Genomic DNA, 17,748 nt, shown 5'->3' on the forward strand with positions numbered 1-17,748 from the left:
GACATTGACAGATTCAAGCTCATTTAAAGCCTTTCACACTGAATTCAAATGCTGCACAACTGGTTGAATACCATCAGTCCCTACAGACCATCTAGTTTTGGACATCCCATGCAGTGAATCAGGAAGATATTGCTTCAGAATTTCCTACCTTTATGGACCGCTACTGAAAAGATTGTACATTTGCTGAATAGTTCTAAAGTAAGTAATTGCCTCCTTGCATGATTCAGCACAGTCAACACCTACAAGGTTTAGTGTGTGGTTTCCACAGCTGGAGAAAATACAGTTTGAATTATGCTCAAGCAGAACTGCTTGTACACTTTTGTACTTCCCAGACATATTAGATCCATTGTCATAGGCTTGACCAATGCAGACTTGAAAAATCTAACCTTCTAGAATTGCTAGTACTCGAGCAGCAATTTATTTTCCAGTTTTTCTCGTGAAACCATCAAACAAAATAAACTTCTCTTCAATTGAAAATTTTGAGCTGTCTACAATCTTAACATATCAAATAATCATAGTAGTATGTTCCTTGTGAGAACAATCTGGAGTGGCATCAACAATGATTGAAAAATACTTGGCATTTCGAATCTCATCAAGAATTGTTGTTTGTATGATACCCATAGCTCAATAAACTCATTTTGTATGCATGTGGAGAGTAGATAATGGACTTTCATGTGCTTTTGCCTCTCTTGCAATTCTCGAACATGTTTAACATGCTCTGATAAAAGTGGGTCATATTTGAACTATGCCTAGAAAGATTCCATTTGAACGATCACCAATATGTTGACTGGAACCAAAGAAAGCCAATCCCCGCTCAGAAAGAAAAAAAGGATGACATTTAGGATGTGCTCAAGAAGTTTTTTCCAGTTATTAGTTTCTATAGAGAGTTCAGTCAAGAGTAAATACTCAACTGAACTTTCAGCTGATGCTGCCCTACTGGCTGATTTCCATGCAACATAGTTTTCTTTGTCATTGAACTCTCATGTGATGGCATTAGGTATTTCAACTTCCTCCAACCTCTGTTGATGCTCCATCCTGATTGAGCAGAGAGAACTGATGCATTTGCAGCACTTTTGTTCAAAATGAAGCAGGGTGCACAGTACAGAGATTGTTTTTCTGTACTCCAACATAACCAGTCTCTTGTGAAGGTCTCACCATTTTAAAGAGTTTTTGTCAGCAGACGAGTAGGGAAAGCATGATTATCAGCATCTTGTGGACTGTTACTTGGAATTTCAAAACTACACCTCTACCCCAATATAACGCTGTCCTCGGGAGCCAAAAAATCTTACCACGTTACACTGGTCTACAATTTTTGAGAAGTCGTCTGCTTCAGTGATAAAATGTGATATTTATTATGTATTTTGATGTGCTGAATTCAAATATGACAATTAAAACAACTGATTGGCTACTATTTCTAAGATATTTAAGTTTTTACATTTGATGTCTATGTATATTGTGTAGATAGTAGTTTTAATCATAAATTGTAAACCTAGGTCTTTTAATGTGTTTATGGTTGTTTTACATGATAATATTTCACCTGTCCTGTTTATGTAACACTTTAACAATCAGCAAAAGGGTTATATAACTAAAATTTATTATGAAACAAAAGGCAAAAAACTATTAGGTACATAGTTTAGTCCTATTCAGTGTCTACTCGGCACTTCTTGGCTTGTCTCTTGTATTCATTAAATGGAGCATCTCTTGTCACTGTCCAGCAATAGTCTGCAAGCATTGATGGGCTCCATTTGCCCTGATAGCGTTTCTCCATTGTTGCAATGTCCTGGTGAAATCGCTGCATAATGCCAATGTTTTGCTATCAATTCCAGTTGGTCATGCAGTCCATATGAAGGAAACCTATGACAACATGAAACAACTTTTGAGGTGCATAAACTATGACCAACATCAGTGGCAGCTAGAAGAGGGCCTCATCCTCCCTGATTGAACTAACCTTGTTATCTCTAGACTGATTCTTGCCTGCATATTTATACCTGCCTCTGGAAATTTCCACTACATGCGTCTGACGAAGTGGATATTCACCCACGAAAGCTTATGCTCCAATACTTCTGTTAGTCTATAAGGTGCCACAAGACTCTTTGTCGCTTTTTACAGATCCAGACTAACACGGCTACCCCTCTGATACTTGCCAAATGCCATGACGTTTTTAAAAATGATTAAGGCATCCACTGCTAGCTTTAAATTCGTTACTTTGATGTGCAGAAACGTCCTTGCCCAAGCATCTAAAATAGAGATCCTTCTTCAATTTCTCCGCTTGTTTCCTCATAATGTCACCAGAAATTAGCGTGCCTTCAGAGCATTCTTAGGTAAACCACGTAAATACTGCTCTATCTAGTTGGTTATCCTGGGCAGTTTTTAGGCGCTTCCTTTCCAGGCCTTCATTTTCAACCAGTTCAACAAGCATTGATTGTAATTTTGATCCACCCTCTTAATGTTGATTTCCCCTAGTTCTTTTGAGACTTTTGCTTGGCTCATTCCTGATTTCAGTCTGGCCAAAGCTTCCAATTTCTTTTTTTGACTGTCCATGCCTTTTGTTTCCGTGGCTGTGAACTACTTGCCATCACATCAATGGTATTTTAATACTGTAGTAATGCAAACTATTTTTTTGTTTTGTTTAGAAAGTGTCAGCACAGAGTTACAATGTTTCCAAAATACAACTAGTGAGACAACTTAAGTTTAGTCTATACTGCACTCAATTTAGAAACAGATTAAAATAGGTGGGAGAGATAAGAACGCCTAATGCATGGGTGGGCAATTTTTTTGGCCTGAGGGCCACATCGGGGTTCAAAACTGTATAGAGGGCCAGGTAGGGAAGGCTGTGCCTCCCCAAACAGCCTGGCCCCATCCCCTATCCGACCCCCACCTACTTCCCGCTCTCTGACTGACCCCTCAGAACCTCCAACCCCTCCCCAATCCCCCCCACCCGTCTCCCCTGACTACTCCCTTCAGAGACCTCCCGCCCCTAGTCACCGCTACCATGACCTCATCCTCTATCTAAGCCCCCTGCTCCTTGTTCCCTGACTGCCCCGACTCCTATCCACACCCCCGCCTCGACAGGCCCCCCCATGCCCTATCCAACACCCCCATTCCCTGTCCCCTGACTGCCCCACCCCCAGAACCTTCGAACCATCCAAGCCCTGCTGCTCCCTGACCACCCCCCGAGACCCTCTGCCTCTTATCCAACCTCTTGGCTCCAGCCCGGCACCCTTAACACATGGCTCAGAGCAGTGTGTCCGAGCCAGACACACTGATAGGCTGATAGGCGGGAGTGCGCAGCCCTGCCCCCCAGAGCACTGCTTTACCACGTTGTATGTGAACCCGTGTTATCTCAGGTCGCGTTATATGGGGCAGAGGTGTAATTTGAAGAAAAGATTGCATTTGGGCAGCACTGCTCTTGTCAATAATTCCATTGTCAGTCACAATCAAACCTGCAGTACTCCTGAATTGCCCTTGCTGCAAACAAGCTACATGGTCCTGTTGCTCTTGAGTTTCTTGACCGTACGCAGCCTCTTCTGCTGCATAGTTACTGTTGGCACATTTCCTTCCTGACTCCTGGCCTCATGGTTAGGTATTGGCATTGAACTAGCAGCGCTATCTATAGCTCATTGTTTATCGGGGAAGCGGTGCCTCCCCTACTTCAGGACCACGTGACTGGGCGGGCGCGGGCGGTAGCGGGTACGAAGGGGTGTCCGCGCTCGCGCAGCTGGCGTGACCTGAGCACAACAGGGCGGACGGAGGAGTTGGCGCAAGGGGGCCGAGAACGCGCCAGAGCCGTTTGAAGCGGGTTGCTAGGAGACTGATGTGCGCGGGGCCAATGGGGAGGCCCTTGGCGATGACGCTACGGGTGTGCGAGCGCGCGGGAAGCCTCAAACCCCTCCCCGCCTCCATCCCTCCCTCGGGAGTTGGTGGGTCCGGGTGAATTTCCGCGCTTCTCCCCGAGGGCGAGGGAGGGGGCGCGGGGCAGGGTCCCAGGGAAGGAGGCTAACCGGGCCCCTCCCTTCCCGTGTCGGGTGCAGCTCCTGGCGCGGAGCGCTGGGTCTCTACGGCTTAAAGGTGCAGCCGCCCCCCCGGGCTAAGGGCGGGCGCCGCCGACCGGACGGAGACGCGGGGCTCTTGGGGCGCGGGCAGGGCGCCTCCTGCTGGGGCATGTGCCGGGCTATCCAGCAGGGCGGGGTGTTGCTCCATCCGCCGCCCATGAGGCGGGCAGGTTGGGGGCGTGGCTACGTTGGAGCTCCGCGGCCACGGACGGGGGACGTAGTGTGCACTGGGCGCCCTGCCTTGAGGGCACAACGTACAGACCCCTCCTCTGCCCCCGCCCCACACCCGCGTGTGTAAACCCGGCAGGACGGGACCGCGCCGCGGAGACTCCTGGTGAGTGGCGGATGCCTACGCCAATGGGAGGCGGCCCTCGCTTTACTCCCCTCCCCGCAGCCAATGAGCGGCGCGCTGCGGGCAGGGGGGCGGGGTTCGGTCAGTGACGGGTGGAGCAGGCGCTGCCTCGGACTCCGGCAGACGCTGAGGAGGCGGCGTTGCGGCGAGCCGGGAGCTGCTGCGGGGCTGGGCGCTCGGGCAGGGACATGGGGCCGCCAGCGGCGTGAGGTGCGGGCTGCGCCAGCCGGGGTACGTGCGCGCGGCGTGTGGTGGGGCTGAGCGCGGACCTCGGTCCCGGCTCCCCTCAGCCTGGGGCGGGCGGGCGGTCGGTCGGTCAGTCACCGGGGCTAACGCCTCTCTTGTCGCTGGCAGGGTCTGAGCGCGGCTCGGCGGCCGAGGGGAGCCCGGCTGTGCCTGTGTCGGCGGCGGCGGCTCGCTGTCCCCCCGCCGCCGGCGATGGGGAATGGGCTCTCGGACCAGACGCCGATCCTCTCCAGCCTGCCCTCCTTCCAGTGCTTCCACATCGTGATCCTGGGGCTCGACTCGGCGGGCAAGACCACCGTGCTCTACAGGCTGCAGTTCAACGAGTTCGTCAACACGGTGCCAACCAAGGGCTTTAACACGGAGAAAATCAAAGTGACGCTGGGCAGCTCGAAAACGGTCACCTTCCACTTCTGGGACGTGGGAGGCCAGGAGAAGCTGAGGCCCCTGTGGAAGTCCTACACCAGGTGCACGGATGGCATCGTGTTTGTGGTGGACTCTGTCGACATCGAAAGGATGGAGGAAGCCAAGACAGAACTTCATAAAATTACTAGGATATCTGAAAATCAGGGCGTGCCTGTCCTTATAGTGGCTAACAAACAGGACCTGAGGAATTCCCTCTCTCTCTCAGAAATCGAGAAGATGTTAGCAATGAGCGAGCTGAGCTCTTCTACTCCCTGGCATCTGCAGCCTACCTGTGCGATCATAGGGGATGGACTCAAAGAGGGACTTGAAAAACTACATGATATGATAATTAAGCGAAGAAAAATGTTGAGACAGCAGAAAAAGAAGAGATGAGTTCTGTTTCCACACTTCTGTCTTAGAGTAGTTCCATGGTCAGAATTTGACATAACAGCTTCCAAAGCCTGACCTGCTTGCTTGGATGCTGTTAAAGCTTAGTTATGTTAAACAATCAGTTGCACAACCTTGCCTTGTGGAAGTTGTGCAGACACAGAACCTTTTTGAAAAGCAGAAACAGAAAATAGTTTTTCCAAGGTTTCTGGCACTGTATTATTTTGGATGCCCTATAAAGTAATATAAAGCTATCAGGAAACAGATGGGTGGGTAAATGTGACCTGGATATCTAAATAGCCAAATAAAATGAGGTTTTTTTGCTTGGTGTTTGTATTCATATATTTGAGGGTGCGTTTTTACAAGAAATTTGCATTGAAGGCGTTCAGTGTTTTTAAACTTCTAATGCTCGTAAGTTGACTTTTAGGTGAATATATACAGCTTTAAAAATATTGATTTCAACAAGGTGTATGGAATTAGCAATCCATTATATCACGAGACTGTGAGCCTTGGGGTTTTATCTTCTTTGGTAATGATTTCCATGAGAGAGTTTGACTATGTGGTATGTTTTTTTAATTTGGCACTTTTGAAGTTGAATCACTTTTAGTTCTAATACTTGAAACTTCAGTGCTGTGGATTCTGCAACCGGTAGAGGAAATAATACTTGTTAGACAAGTACACAACATGCAAGAGCATGGATTAGTTTTCCCAACATGTAGCATGATTTGGTGTGTAGTCTTCTTAGAAATAGCTATGCATTTAGAATATGCTTATGTCATTTGGAGACTTGTTCCAGAAACCTTGTTTGCTGTTTAAAGAGTTAAGTTACTCTGACATCCCCAAGTTATCAACACAAAAGTTAATTTGTTGTTGCAGTAAAGGACATGCATACAGCGATTTAGGTCTCCCAAGACTTTTAGCAGTGCAGCATTCTGGGCTCTTTAGATGATGGCAATAAAACTTGATCATAATGAAGTATAAAGAGAGCTAAAGTCAACAGAGCACACTTTTTGTATCTGCAAAAATGCCCAGGTTTGTTACTTATACTGCTAGGTCACTTTCTATATAGCCTTTTTTATTACAGTTTTTGTAGTGCTTGTGGTTAGGAATGTAAAGAAGCTTTATACACTTGAAACACTTTGACACTGGGAAAACATGAGTTTAAAGATGGCCTGTGTTCTGCTCTAATTATGCTTTAAGCTGTTCTTGTTTACAAAGTGCGCAAACAGTATTAACTGGGCAGGACAGTATGTCTAATGAGAAGGGAGAATAGTTTTTCTTACTGGTACAGAACTTCAAACAATTGTCTAGACATCTTGATTAGCAAATGAAAAGGGCTAAACTAGAGCCTGAATTTTAAGATTAACTTTATTGATGCTGTAAAACAGAATGTTAGATTATCTTGAAACTTCCATTAGAAATATCAGTCTTAAAAGAACAATGCAAGAATCATTTCCTCTTACTCACTCAACCAGCAAAATTACTGCATTCTTATCTACTGCCATGTATTAAGAGGATAACAGCTGAATGTCAATCAATGTAAGGTATTGATATCTGTATAAAATCAAACTTCATGGCCAGCAGCTGTTTGTCCATAAGGTAACCAAAAATGCACTTTAGTTTTTTCATAATTGAAAGTGACAGCTTTTTTTTATTATTATTAAATGACACCCTGGTCCTTTTGAAAATTGAAGTAGCTTCCAGTGGAGCTTTTGTAAGTTGGTTATATATGTACCTGCACTAGTGACATTGAAAGTCACTTACTCAGTAATGTCTATATTTATAGAAATGTGGATAACTTCTTAAACCTCAATAAACAGAACTCAAAACAAGTCTGCAGGGAGAAGGTGTTTGACTTCCTTGAGTTGCAGTGAAGTGTTCTTGTTGGCCTCTATGTGCAAATCTCGCTCTCAATAGCAGTAGAAAAATCTGCATGAAAATCAAACTCATAAATGTGGTGAGATTCGTAAATGTGACAATGTTATAAATCACAGGTATCTCATTAAAGACTTAATATCAATGGCATACTTGTATTATGTTCCATATGTTTGTAACAGAACACTTTGCTTCTAGCTTTAGCCATTTCTCTCCTTGTGCAGTGGTTGTGTGTATTGTAAACCTTCCCTTCTCATGAACAGATTTACATGTTGCATACGTATTTTCTGGGGCAGCTCTCAAATTCTCAAAGTTCTGAAATCATGTACCGTATTAACAGACTACAATGGTAGTATTAAATCCTTTAATCAGCTGAGACTAACATTTTTACTTGGTTTAGCATTTATGCTAGAAAGGTGGGGTTTTTTTACTATGTAGATGAAATATGTTGCACTTCTCATACCTATACAAGGGTACTTCTTCATTGTAAACAGAAGTAGATTGACATTTTCAAAGCAGTGCAGAGGATTCAGCCACCCTGCTGCTTGATTTTTTTTTTTAATGGAGAATGTGAGTAAATCCCTTGCACTGACTTGGAAATCTCAATGGCAATACCAATACAAAATGCCCCATAATTGCTGTCAAACACTTGTGTACACTATTCTGATTTCAAGATCATTCAGTTTTGACAGAGAAACACGTAGGGCTACTTTTTTTCCCCCAAAATTAGCTGGCTATAGTTGTACAACTGGAAGCACGTAGCTCAAAAAAATAAAAATCCCTCACCTTTGAAGTTTTTGGATGAAACTGTTCCAAATATAGTGGATCGTTGCCCACCAAAACTGATTCTACATCTTTATGTTGTACCTTTTTATCCCCAAAGGGCTGAGGCCAGTTTGGCTTATATTGGCAAACCTCCAGCTCCCCTCCCCCCTCCATGCCCTAATTAGCAGGTTGTACAGTACTATTGTACAAGGAGGCATTGAAATGCCAGTCTCTTTCTTATGGCTCATGAGTGAGGGTTGCATGCTGTGGAACATACCCTGCTTCATCTGAGAGCTTAATAGTTCATAAAGTAAATTTTGTGGGGAACTGAGTGTGCTTCTTGCCCCAAAGCCATGTAAACAATCTTTCTTTCCTATCTACCCAACCTGTTCTGAATAGTGTCTAAAGGATACTATATAATGCTGTCAATGGGAGTTAGGGTTGATCTTTCAAGCTAATGTACACTTATTTCCCTTAACTGTATCAAGAAATACTAGTGTTAATGCACTCCGTGTTGGCACCCCACTCCTTGGTAACTTTATGAAGAACAGTTGGAGGCAGTGGGATGTGAACATGGTTGCACATTATATCTTGAGCCTCATAATGAGTGCAGTAAGATACTTTCTGCAGGAGATCCTGACTGTTCTTAAAGTAGCCTTGTTCATGTACGAATCACTATTCCCCTTATTATAATGTAGTATTACATAATGTTGACTGTGAGCAGTGTTATCACTTGACATAAGAAAGCTTCAACCCAGAGCTATGATTTCTACAGTAAGCCGAAGTTGGGATGTGTAAGGAAGTCTTTATTTGAAATAAACTAAAGTTAAAACAAACTTTTGTTTAAATTCAAGTTACTCCACTGTTATAGAAATTAAAGGTTTGGTAAATGTCTTTTGTTAATGTAGATTACTTTATAAACTGGTTTAATAAAAGTAACAGCTATTTCATATAAGGACATTTTTAAACACACTAGGAAATACCTAGAAATGTGAAACTGCTTGGAGCAGCTGTGCCAAAGGGAATGAGTTACATCAGTAACTTTACCTAGGTTATTTGAATCTCTTAAGATAATTATACTTAAATCAACAATTACTGTGTGAGGAACAAAGAAAACAAACACGGTGAGACCCAATCAAAGAAACTGTTAATTTCTCAGGTTTTATCTTTAAAAATATGGAGTTTCTTCCATTGATTGTACAGGCTTAATCACTTTATGTAAACTCTATTTTTCATCGAAGACTATGAATTAATATCTGTTTTAGCTAGCAAATACTGTTGATCTGTGATACATTGCAGGTCTTGGCCTTACATTAAGCAGAGTGTTGCTTTGAACATATATTGGCTATTCAGTTTTTCAGTACTCTGAATTTTAGCCGCTATACATGTCAGCAAACCAACATTTGAGAGGTTACAGTTTGGTAACCTAAATCATTCTCCCCTTCCCCCCCCCGCCTCCCCCACCAAATAAATTTTTTTGTATCAACGGAACAATAGCTATATGTATTTACTGCTGTCTACAAACAATGTCTAAAAGAGGGGTTCTCAGGGTGGTGAGGTTATAACATAGGGGGTTGCGAGCTGTCAGCCCCACCCCAAACCCCACTTTGCCTCCAGCATTTATAAGGGTGTTAAATACAATGGAGGAGGGATAGCTCAGTGGTTTGAGCATTAGCCTGCTAAACCCAGGGTTGTGAGTTCAATCAGTGAGGGGGCCACTTAGGGATCTGGGGCAAAATCAGTACTTGGTCCTGCTAGTGAAGGCAGGGGGCTGGACTCAATGACCCTGCAGGGTCCCTTCCAGTTCTATGAGATAGGTATATCTCCATATATTGTATAAAGTGTTTTTAATTTATAAGGGGGTGTTGCATTCAGAGGCTTGCCATGTGAAAGGGGTCGCCAGTACAATAGTTTGAGAACCACTGATCTAAAAGACAACACACAGTTCTTATATCTCTGCCCTGGGTATTTGTATATTGTATTGTAATATAAGAAGTGTGTACTGATGTAACAAGTCAAGACTAACAGTGGGATCCACAAATGTACTTAGGTGCCTAAGATTTAAGCACCAAGTCTCCCTCTGCCCTTCCCCCCTCCACTATGATCCACAAAATCACTGCTGACCCCTCTCGGTACCTAAACTTACTTGCTGGCTAAATTTCAGCGGTGCCTATCTTTCAGTCTCTGGCAACAAGCACTGCCTCACACTAGGTATCTCTTCCCTTCCCCATCTTCCTGTTTAATCCCTAAAACTATTCACAAACCAGGGGAAGCCCCCTAAAATTGTGGCTGGAGCCCAATCCAGTAGGTGTGCTCAGTCTGCCTACTGGTTTGGCTCCCATTCAAAGTCTGGCCAGAGGAGGAATTGTACCTTTTAACTCATCTGGGATGTAGGAGACCCAGGTTCAATTAACTCCCCCTCCCCATGTGCCAAAGAGAGAATTTGAGTAGGGGTCTCCCACTTCTCAGGAGAGAGCTTTAGCCACTGGGCTATGTGATATGCTGATGTGGGGCTTCCTCAGTGTCTCCCATTGAAGTTCTAGTAATTAAAGAGTGATTGGTGCAGAAGGATTGGATATGGGGTTTCCCACTTCCTAGGTGCTTTCCCCAAACACTGAACTACAGAATCATTCTCGCACACTCTCAGGCCCCTAGGTAGTTCTACTGTGGCTAAATGCTTAAATTGTCATTGAGCTGGGAATTATTGTGTGGTCCAATGGTTAGGGTACCCACCTGAGAGGTGGGAGACCCTGGGTCTAATTCCCCTGGCCCACTTAGTTATTCATTAGAAGTGGCACCACTTCACCAGGAGATATTGAGGGGGGCCCCCATCAGAATATTCAACACTGCAGTGATTAAAGCCCCTCCGTAGTTAAAGTTTGGTGGAGACCCCTGCTTAAATTCTTTCGCCTCTGCTGCGAGAGAGGGGGGAATTGAACCTTGATCTCCCACATCCTCCATGAATATTCTAACCACTGGGCTAAAACTTATAAGGTGGCAGTGGTGGCACTACCCCACCTCCTCTGGCCACTTTGCGTGGCTCAAGGCAAGGCAAGGAAGAGCTTAGGCACTTAAGCTGCCTGACTCCAGGAGAGGGGATCCTACTTGTGGATTGCTAAACAGAACTCTGGGCCTCTCTGCAGCCCAGATTTCTATCTATCTTTGAGAGGAGGGTGAGGCTTAGCACACATCTGTCTGGCCAGCATCTCCATTAGCTAGTTTAAGTGGCTCCTGCCACTAGCTGGCTTTTGTGGATCACATTGATTGTACAGGGAACCTAAACACTTAATTCAGCTTTGTGGATTGTGGTATCATTCCTGTGATTTTCTAGTCACCGAGAAGTTAGGTGCCATAGTGCTCAGCATGGCAATGTCAGTCCCTTGGTGGATCCCACCCTTAAGCTTCACCTCTGAGAGTGGGAGGAAGTAAAAGTATAGGGAAACAGGAGCCTCTCTATGCAATTAACAATTCAGCTGTAGACAAATTAGGTGGTGGCAGAGAGGATGGATTAACGACAGTAATGGAAAAACCCCTTTTGTCACTGTAGCAAGCATCTACATGATGGTGCTACAGTGGCACAGGTGCAGCACTGTAGCTGTGCTGCCATAATGTCTGTAGTGTAGACAAGATGCAAGCTAAAAAGAGAAACACTTGGCCTTAAAGCAATTTGTAAGGACCTGGCTGAAAAACAACCATAAAAAATAATACCTAGAAGTAAATTGGAGATTGGGTGAATTAAGGGGTAGGAAACCCAGCCATGTCATTCTTTTTACAGATCCTTACCTCATGTAAAATTATATATGAACAATTATCACAGTAACAAAAGATAAGAAAATTGATAAAGGCTATACACCCTCAACTTCAGGACATAAACCAAGCATTAGCTAGCTATGATCAGGAAGAAACTTCCCTTTCAGGGAGACTATTCTCTAGTTGCCTATTATAGAATATCAGGGTTGGAAGGGACCTCAGGAGGTCATCTAGTGCAACCTCCTGCTCAAAACAGGACCAATTCTCAACTAAATCAGCCCAGCCAGGGCTTTGTCAAGCCTGACCTTAAAAACCTCTAAGGAAGGAGATTCCACCACCTCCCTAGGTAACCCATTCCAGTGCTTCACCACCCTACTAGTGAAATAGTGTTTCCTAATATCCAACCTAAACTTCCCGCACTGCAATTTGAGACCGTTACTTCTTGTTCTGTCATCTGGTACACTGAGAACAGTCTAGATCCATCCTTTTTGGAACCCCCTTTCAAGTAGTTGAATATGGGGGGATTTGATAGCTGCTTTCATCTCTTCTACAGACTAAACAATCCCAGTTCTCTCAGCCTCTCCTCATAAGTCATGTGCTCCAGCCCCGTAATCATTTTTGTTGCCCTCCACTGGACTCTTTCCAATTTTTCCACATCCTTCTTGTAGTGTGGGGCCCAAAACTGGACACAGTACTCCAGATGAGTCTCACCAATGTCAAATAGAGGGGAATGATCACGTCCCTCGATCTGCTGGCAATGCCCCTACTTATACAGCCCAAAATGCCGTTAGCCTTCTTGGCAACAAGGGCACACTGTTGACTCATATCCAGCTTCTCGTCTACTGTAACCCCTAGGTCCTTTTCTGCAGAACTGCTGCCTAGCCATTCGGTCCCTAGTCTGTAGCAGTGCATGGGATTCTTCCGTCATAAGTGCAGGACTCTGTACTTGTCCTTGCTGAACCTCATCAGATTTCTTTTGGCCCAATCCTCTAATTTGTCTAGGTCCCAATCCTCTAATTTGTCTAGGTCCCTTTGTATCCTATCCCTACCCTCCAGTGTGTATCTACCACTCCCCCAAGTTTAATGTCATCTGCAAACTTGCACCTTCTTTTGAAGCATATATACAGGTGGCTGCTAGAAAAGGGATATTGGACTAAATGATCTGGTCTGGCAATTCCACCGTTTCTATAAGTACATTGATTATTATGTGTTTTATGTTGTATACTAAAGGCAGAATCCTTAAAATCTTTGCATCAAGTATAAAAATACCCCATCATTCTGATCAAACAAAAATGTATATTTTAAACATGAAAGATAAAAGTGGTCCTTGGTAGCTAAAGGCAGGGTTAGTCAGGGAGAAATCAGATGCCAGTGATTAAAGGAAAAACTCAGTGAGTTAATTACTCTGCAACAGGTATAAATATTTTATCTTACCTTTAAATATTGTATTGAGTGTGGATTGGCAGGACAGACTATTCTCTACCATGGAATACAGCGTGTATTGTGTTGATAAATGTTTTAGAATGGTGTCACTTGTTTTTTTTTAAATTCTAGGAGCAATAGGATTTGAACTTTTGTCCATTTAAATCCTGTGATGCTGTACCCAGAGTTCTAGTAAAGAGGGACAGAAACTATATATAGCTGGAACCATTGATGTGTTACTGTCCTGCAGCATACACTTTGGCATGGGAGGGGAGAAATCCATTCAACTATGCCCCTTCAGTAGCTTTCTTTTTTTATCCATTGTCACAGAATAACCATTGGGAAAGGAGCAATTTCTATCTCTTCACCATTAGCTGATGAAGTAAATGACAGCACTACAACACCTTCCTTTGTGCTGGGCAGATGGTGGCTTAACAATCTGGTTAATGTGATTTTTCAACCACGGAAAAAGCAGCATGTGCAAATGCCAGGCATTTGTCATCATTTTGCCAACCTGTGGAACCAGTGCCTTGATACGATTAGTCTTGCTGGCTTGATCTAAGAATGCCTCAACTTCTTGGGACTGCTAGAACCTGTAGAAGCTTCTGCCCATTTAAACGAATCCTTCCTGAGGTACTAATGAGGATGCTTTTTCTCATTTATTGAGTTCAGTTTTTTAAACCTTTGAATCAGCTACTAAAATTTAGTTGCCACACAATTCTTGTAGTGAAATTAGAGCCCAATTATGGTGTGTTTTGTCAATTTTTTGACATCAAATTCCTACATTTAGTTTTTAGTAACTATAAAATTAATTTTGATCACTTGTTTTTTTAAATCATATTCATATAAATATCCAGGTAACTTTATTCTTGTGGTATCACGTAATTTTCACCTCTTTCCCCCCATTTTCCTTTGGCTGCCAAACTTTAATAGGCTTTGACATTCTGGTGAATGGGGCTCAGGTGAAGAGAGTTCACAAGTTAATAGGATCAGGCAGAGGACAGTTTCCACCTTTGCTGCTATTACTATTTAGCTGGAGATAGTCTTTTGCAAAGCTGGCTTAATGTGAGAGAAGAGGGAATCCCAAGCACTTGGGCCTTCTCTACAATAGGGAGATTTTCTAAAAATATCTCACTGTTGCTAGCATCAGTTGAACTCTACCAGTGTTTAACAACATGGGAAGCCCTAGCCTACAGAGGCTGCTGGTATTTATAACATTGACTGGTGTTTAAAATTCCTGCAGCAGCTGATAACACATTGACTTTGAGGTCTCCCAACGTGCTAATAACATACTGAGCTTGCAGTTCTTAGAGTGGAGGAGTATCACAGACCTGGCAATTTGTTTTGTTTTGTTTTTGTAAAGGAAAGGGGGGGGGGGGGAGCCAGGTCACTGAGTGCTGCATTTAAAGCACTGTCTTTGCAAAGCTTCTACTGCCAGATTATGATAGATAGACCTACCCCCCCCCCCACACACACACACCCTTTTTTCAGATCATTTTAAGCACTGTCAATTTGTATTAGCAATGATGGGAAATATTTCTAGTGTGGGACTCTTTGTTTTTCAATGAAATCCTTGATTCTGTAGAAAACATTGGAGAATATAATGAATGTCTCAGCTAATGCAATGTTCTTCTCAGTGTTTCCCCTCATAATTGTGAATAAAATGCAAATAGGCACTAATTTTACTCAGTTGTTTTGTTTTTAGTATTTTATATTGAATATTTTTTCCTGACCTGAAATGTTAAAAATAAACACTGAAACATTTCTGGGAAATAGTTTTAAAACTTGAAATCAATTTACAGGTATAATTAATAAAGGTAATCGGAGAGTATAAAACTGGCATAAGTTAATAGTCTTCTGCTGCTACATAAGTGCTGAGATATTATAGTTCCAAAGCAGGCGATTAACAAGATTATTTTATAATAATTTCCTATCAAAACCCCTAAATATTGAATGTAGATTTTATAATATTACATGATAAATGATATTACTAAAAAGCTGAATTCTGATTGGTTTATAAAACATATTTCTTCTGTGTTTTAGCCAGAGATACATATCCCTCACTGTATTAAATATACTGGATCTTTATAAATGAGCTGGAGTTTACTCACAGCAGAATTATTGATCTACTACCTTTTAATTGTTATAGAAAGTAGACTTATTGGGCCAAGATCATATCTGATGTAGCCTCACTGAAATCAGCAGAGTTACTCTGTACCTGCAGGCTGTGCCTACAGTGAATTGTGAAATTCTCCCTCGATTACCACAGCACCAATGCAGCTCCACATACAGTAACAATGGTGGGAGCACTAATGTAGTCTAGTCACCAGCATTTATACCTTTGTATCACATAATCCTGCTAAGAGGAGGTCTAGCCAATACACCGATTCAAATGCCTGCAGACAGTTTACAATTTATAGATTCCAAGGCCAGAAGGGACCATTGTGATTGTCTAGTCTGATCTCCAGCCCTTAGAACTTCCCCAAAACTACAACATGTCTCTGAGAAAAGCATCCAATCTTGAATGAAAAATTGTCAGTGATGGAGATTCCATGACTATCCTTCCTAAATTGTTCCAATGGTTAATTACTCTCACTGTTAAAAATGTGCACCTTATTTCCAGTCTGAATTTGTCTAGCCATGGGATCGTGTTATTCCTTTCTCTGTTAGATTGAAGAACCTGTTATTAAATATTTGTTTCCCATGTATGTACTTAAAGACTATAATCAAGTCACCCCTTAACCTTTCTTTGTTAAGGTAAATAGATTGAGCTCCTTAAATCCATCACTATAAATCATTTTCTCTAATCCTTTAGCAGGGGCGGCTCTAGGCATTTTGCCGCCCCAAGCACGGCGGCATGCCGCGAGGGGGCGCTCTGCCGATCGCCGGTCCCACGGCTCTGGTGGACCTCCCGCAGGCGTACCTGCGGATGCTCCACTGAAGCCGCGGGATCAGCGGACCCTCCGCAGGCACGTCTGTGGGAGGTCCACTGGAGCCGCCTGCCGCCCACCCGGCGACCGGCAGAGCGCCCCCGGCGGCATGCCGCCCCAAGCACGTGCTTGGCGTGCTGGGGCCTGGAGCCGCCCCTGTCCTTTAGTCACTCTTGTGGTTCTTCTTTGAAACCACTGTAGTTTTTCCACATCCTTCTTGAATTGTGGATACCAGAACTGGACACAGTATTCCAGCAGTGGTCATACCAATGCCAAATATAGAGTAAAATAGCTTCTCTACTCCTACTTCAGATTCCCCTGCTTATGCATCCCAGGATCACATTAGGCCTTTTGGCCACAACATAGCTCCCATTGTTACTACAGCAATGATAGGAGATTTGAAGAAAAGGCTCAGTATCGACAAGGCTCCTAATGTGCTGTAGTAATTAAAAAAAACAAAAGCAATCCTCTCCTCCTTCCCCATAGAGTAGAGGATTAGAAGTCAAGACTTGAATTTTATTCTTGGTCTGCAACTGACCTGCTATATCACCCTGCACAAGCCAGATTCAACCTTTGTGCCACACTTGACCCACCTGTAAAATGAATATCATTGAAGTACTTTACTCACAGCATGCTGTTAAGCTTAAATTCATGTTTGAAAAGTGCTTTGAGATTCCTACATGAAAGATGCTATAGAAATCCAAAGTGATAGAAATTATTTAATAATAATTCTGGTTACTAGCTGGTTTGAAGTTTTAGTTTATTTCTATATTGCCAACCACAAGCATTCAAAATCAAAACACATGAGTCAGGGTCCCCAAAATCATGTAATTGGCTTAAAAAGCATGAGATTTAAAAAAAAATACATTTTGGATTCTCTTTATTTGCTTCTGTTTTTTGAACCTTTAGGCCTCATATGTTCTCCACAATTATGAAGACTAGAAACTTACTTTCTCTTTTATTTTTTAAATGAAAGCTGAGCTTGTCATGTAATCACCTGACTCCAGGAACTGGGGCTTCAAGAAATACACCAAATATTGTGAGAGTTGGCAATGCTGATATATTTTAATTTTGTCAGTGAATAATAATCACCCATTCAGAATGATGACAGTCTGCTGCTAATTCCATCTAGAATTAGGCCACAGATGTTCATTGATAGCAGTTAAAATATGCTTGTCATTGTGTATAGTTTTGGATTTAAAGCAAATTGGAATGAATATAAGATCTTCTAGCCCTAGAAAATGAATATTTCTGGGTACTGGTGATCAGCAAAGTTCTTGTGTTAGAACAGCATCTACTCAAAGTTTTTTTTGAAGCAGCTAATGACAAAAATTGCTCAGTTTGTTTAAAATGACTGGCTCATTTTGTACAGTACAGGAAAGTGGAGTGTTGTGCAGTACTTTCAAACCTGAGGATTCAGAGGTCCCCCATTCTCTCTCTTTTGGCTATAATGAAGCAGGCTGCACAGGATGTGGCTGTTAACAGATGATAATGAAAAGTGAAGGGCTGGGCAATGGAAAGCCCCAGGGTGGCTCAGCACGGTGCTAAATTCTCAAGAAGAGCTGAT

At 43.1% G+C, this 17,748-nt stretch overlaps 1 protein-coding gene across 6 annotated transcripts; it reads left to right on the forward strand.

The window, feature by feature from the left end:
- Positions 1–3,750: 3,750 nt before the first annotated feature.
- On the forward strand, positions 3,751–7,816 carry ARL4A (ADP ribosylation factor like GTPase 4A). 6 transcript variants are annotated; one of them, XM_039526941.1, is made up of 2 exons: positions 3,751–3,859; positions 4,759–7,816. In XM_039526941.1, exons 1-2 carry the CDS (start codon positions 3,815–3,817, stop codon positions 5,443–5,445), a joined length of 732 nt encoding a protein of 243 aa, XP_039382875.1. In that variant the 5' UTR covers positions 3,751–3,814; the 3' UTR covers positions 5,446–7,816. The 6 variants fall into 6 exon arrangements, with proteins under 6 accessions (XP_039382875.1, XP_039382877.1, XP_039382876.1 ...); XM_039526943.1 differs by having other exon boundaries at positions 3,800–3,920; XM_039526942.1 differs by lacking the exon at positions 3,751–3,859 and adding an exon at positions 3,927–4,386.
- Positions 7,817–17,748: the final 9,932 nt, after the last annotated feature.

This window comes from Mauremys reevesii, linkage group 2 (genome assembly GCF_016161935.1).
Source record: "Mauremys reevesii isolate NIE-2019 linkage group 2, ASM1616193v1, whole genome shotgun sequence".
Lineage (NCBI taxonomy): Eukaryota > Metazoa > Chordata > Testudines > Geoemydidae > Mauremys > Mauremys reevesii.

What these genes read in the sequence shown, in the direction of transcription:
- ARL4A (XM_039526941.1), top strand. Translation starts at nt 3,815, where the DNA reads ATGTGCGCGGGGCCAATGGGGAGGCCCTTGGCGATGACGCTACGG. An exon ending in CCTTGGCGATGACGCTACGG is followed by an intron (nt 3,860 to 4,758) that starts GTGTGCGAGCGC and finishes TGTCGCTGGCAG; the next exon opens with GGTCTGAGCGCGGCTCGGCG.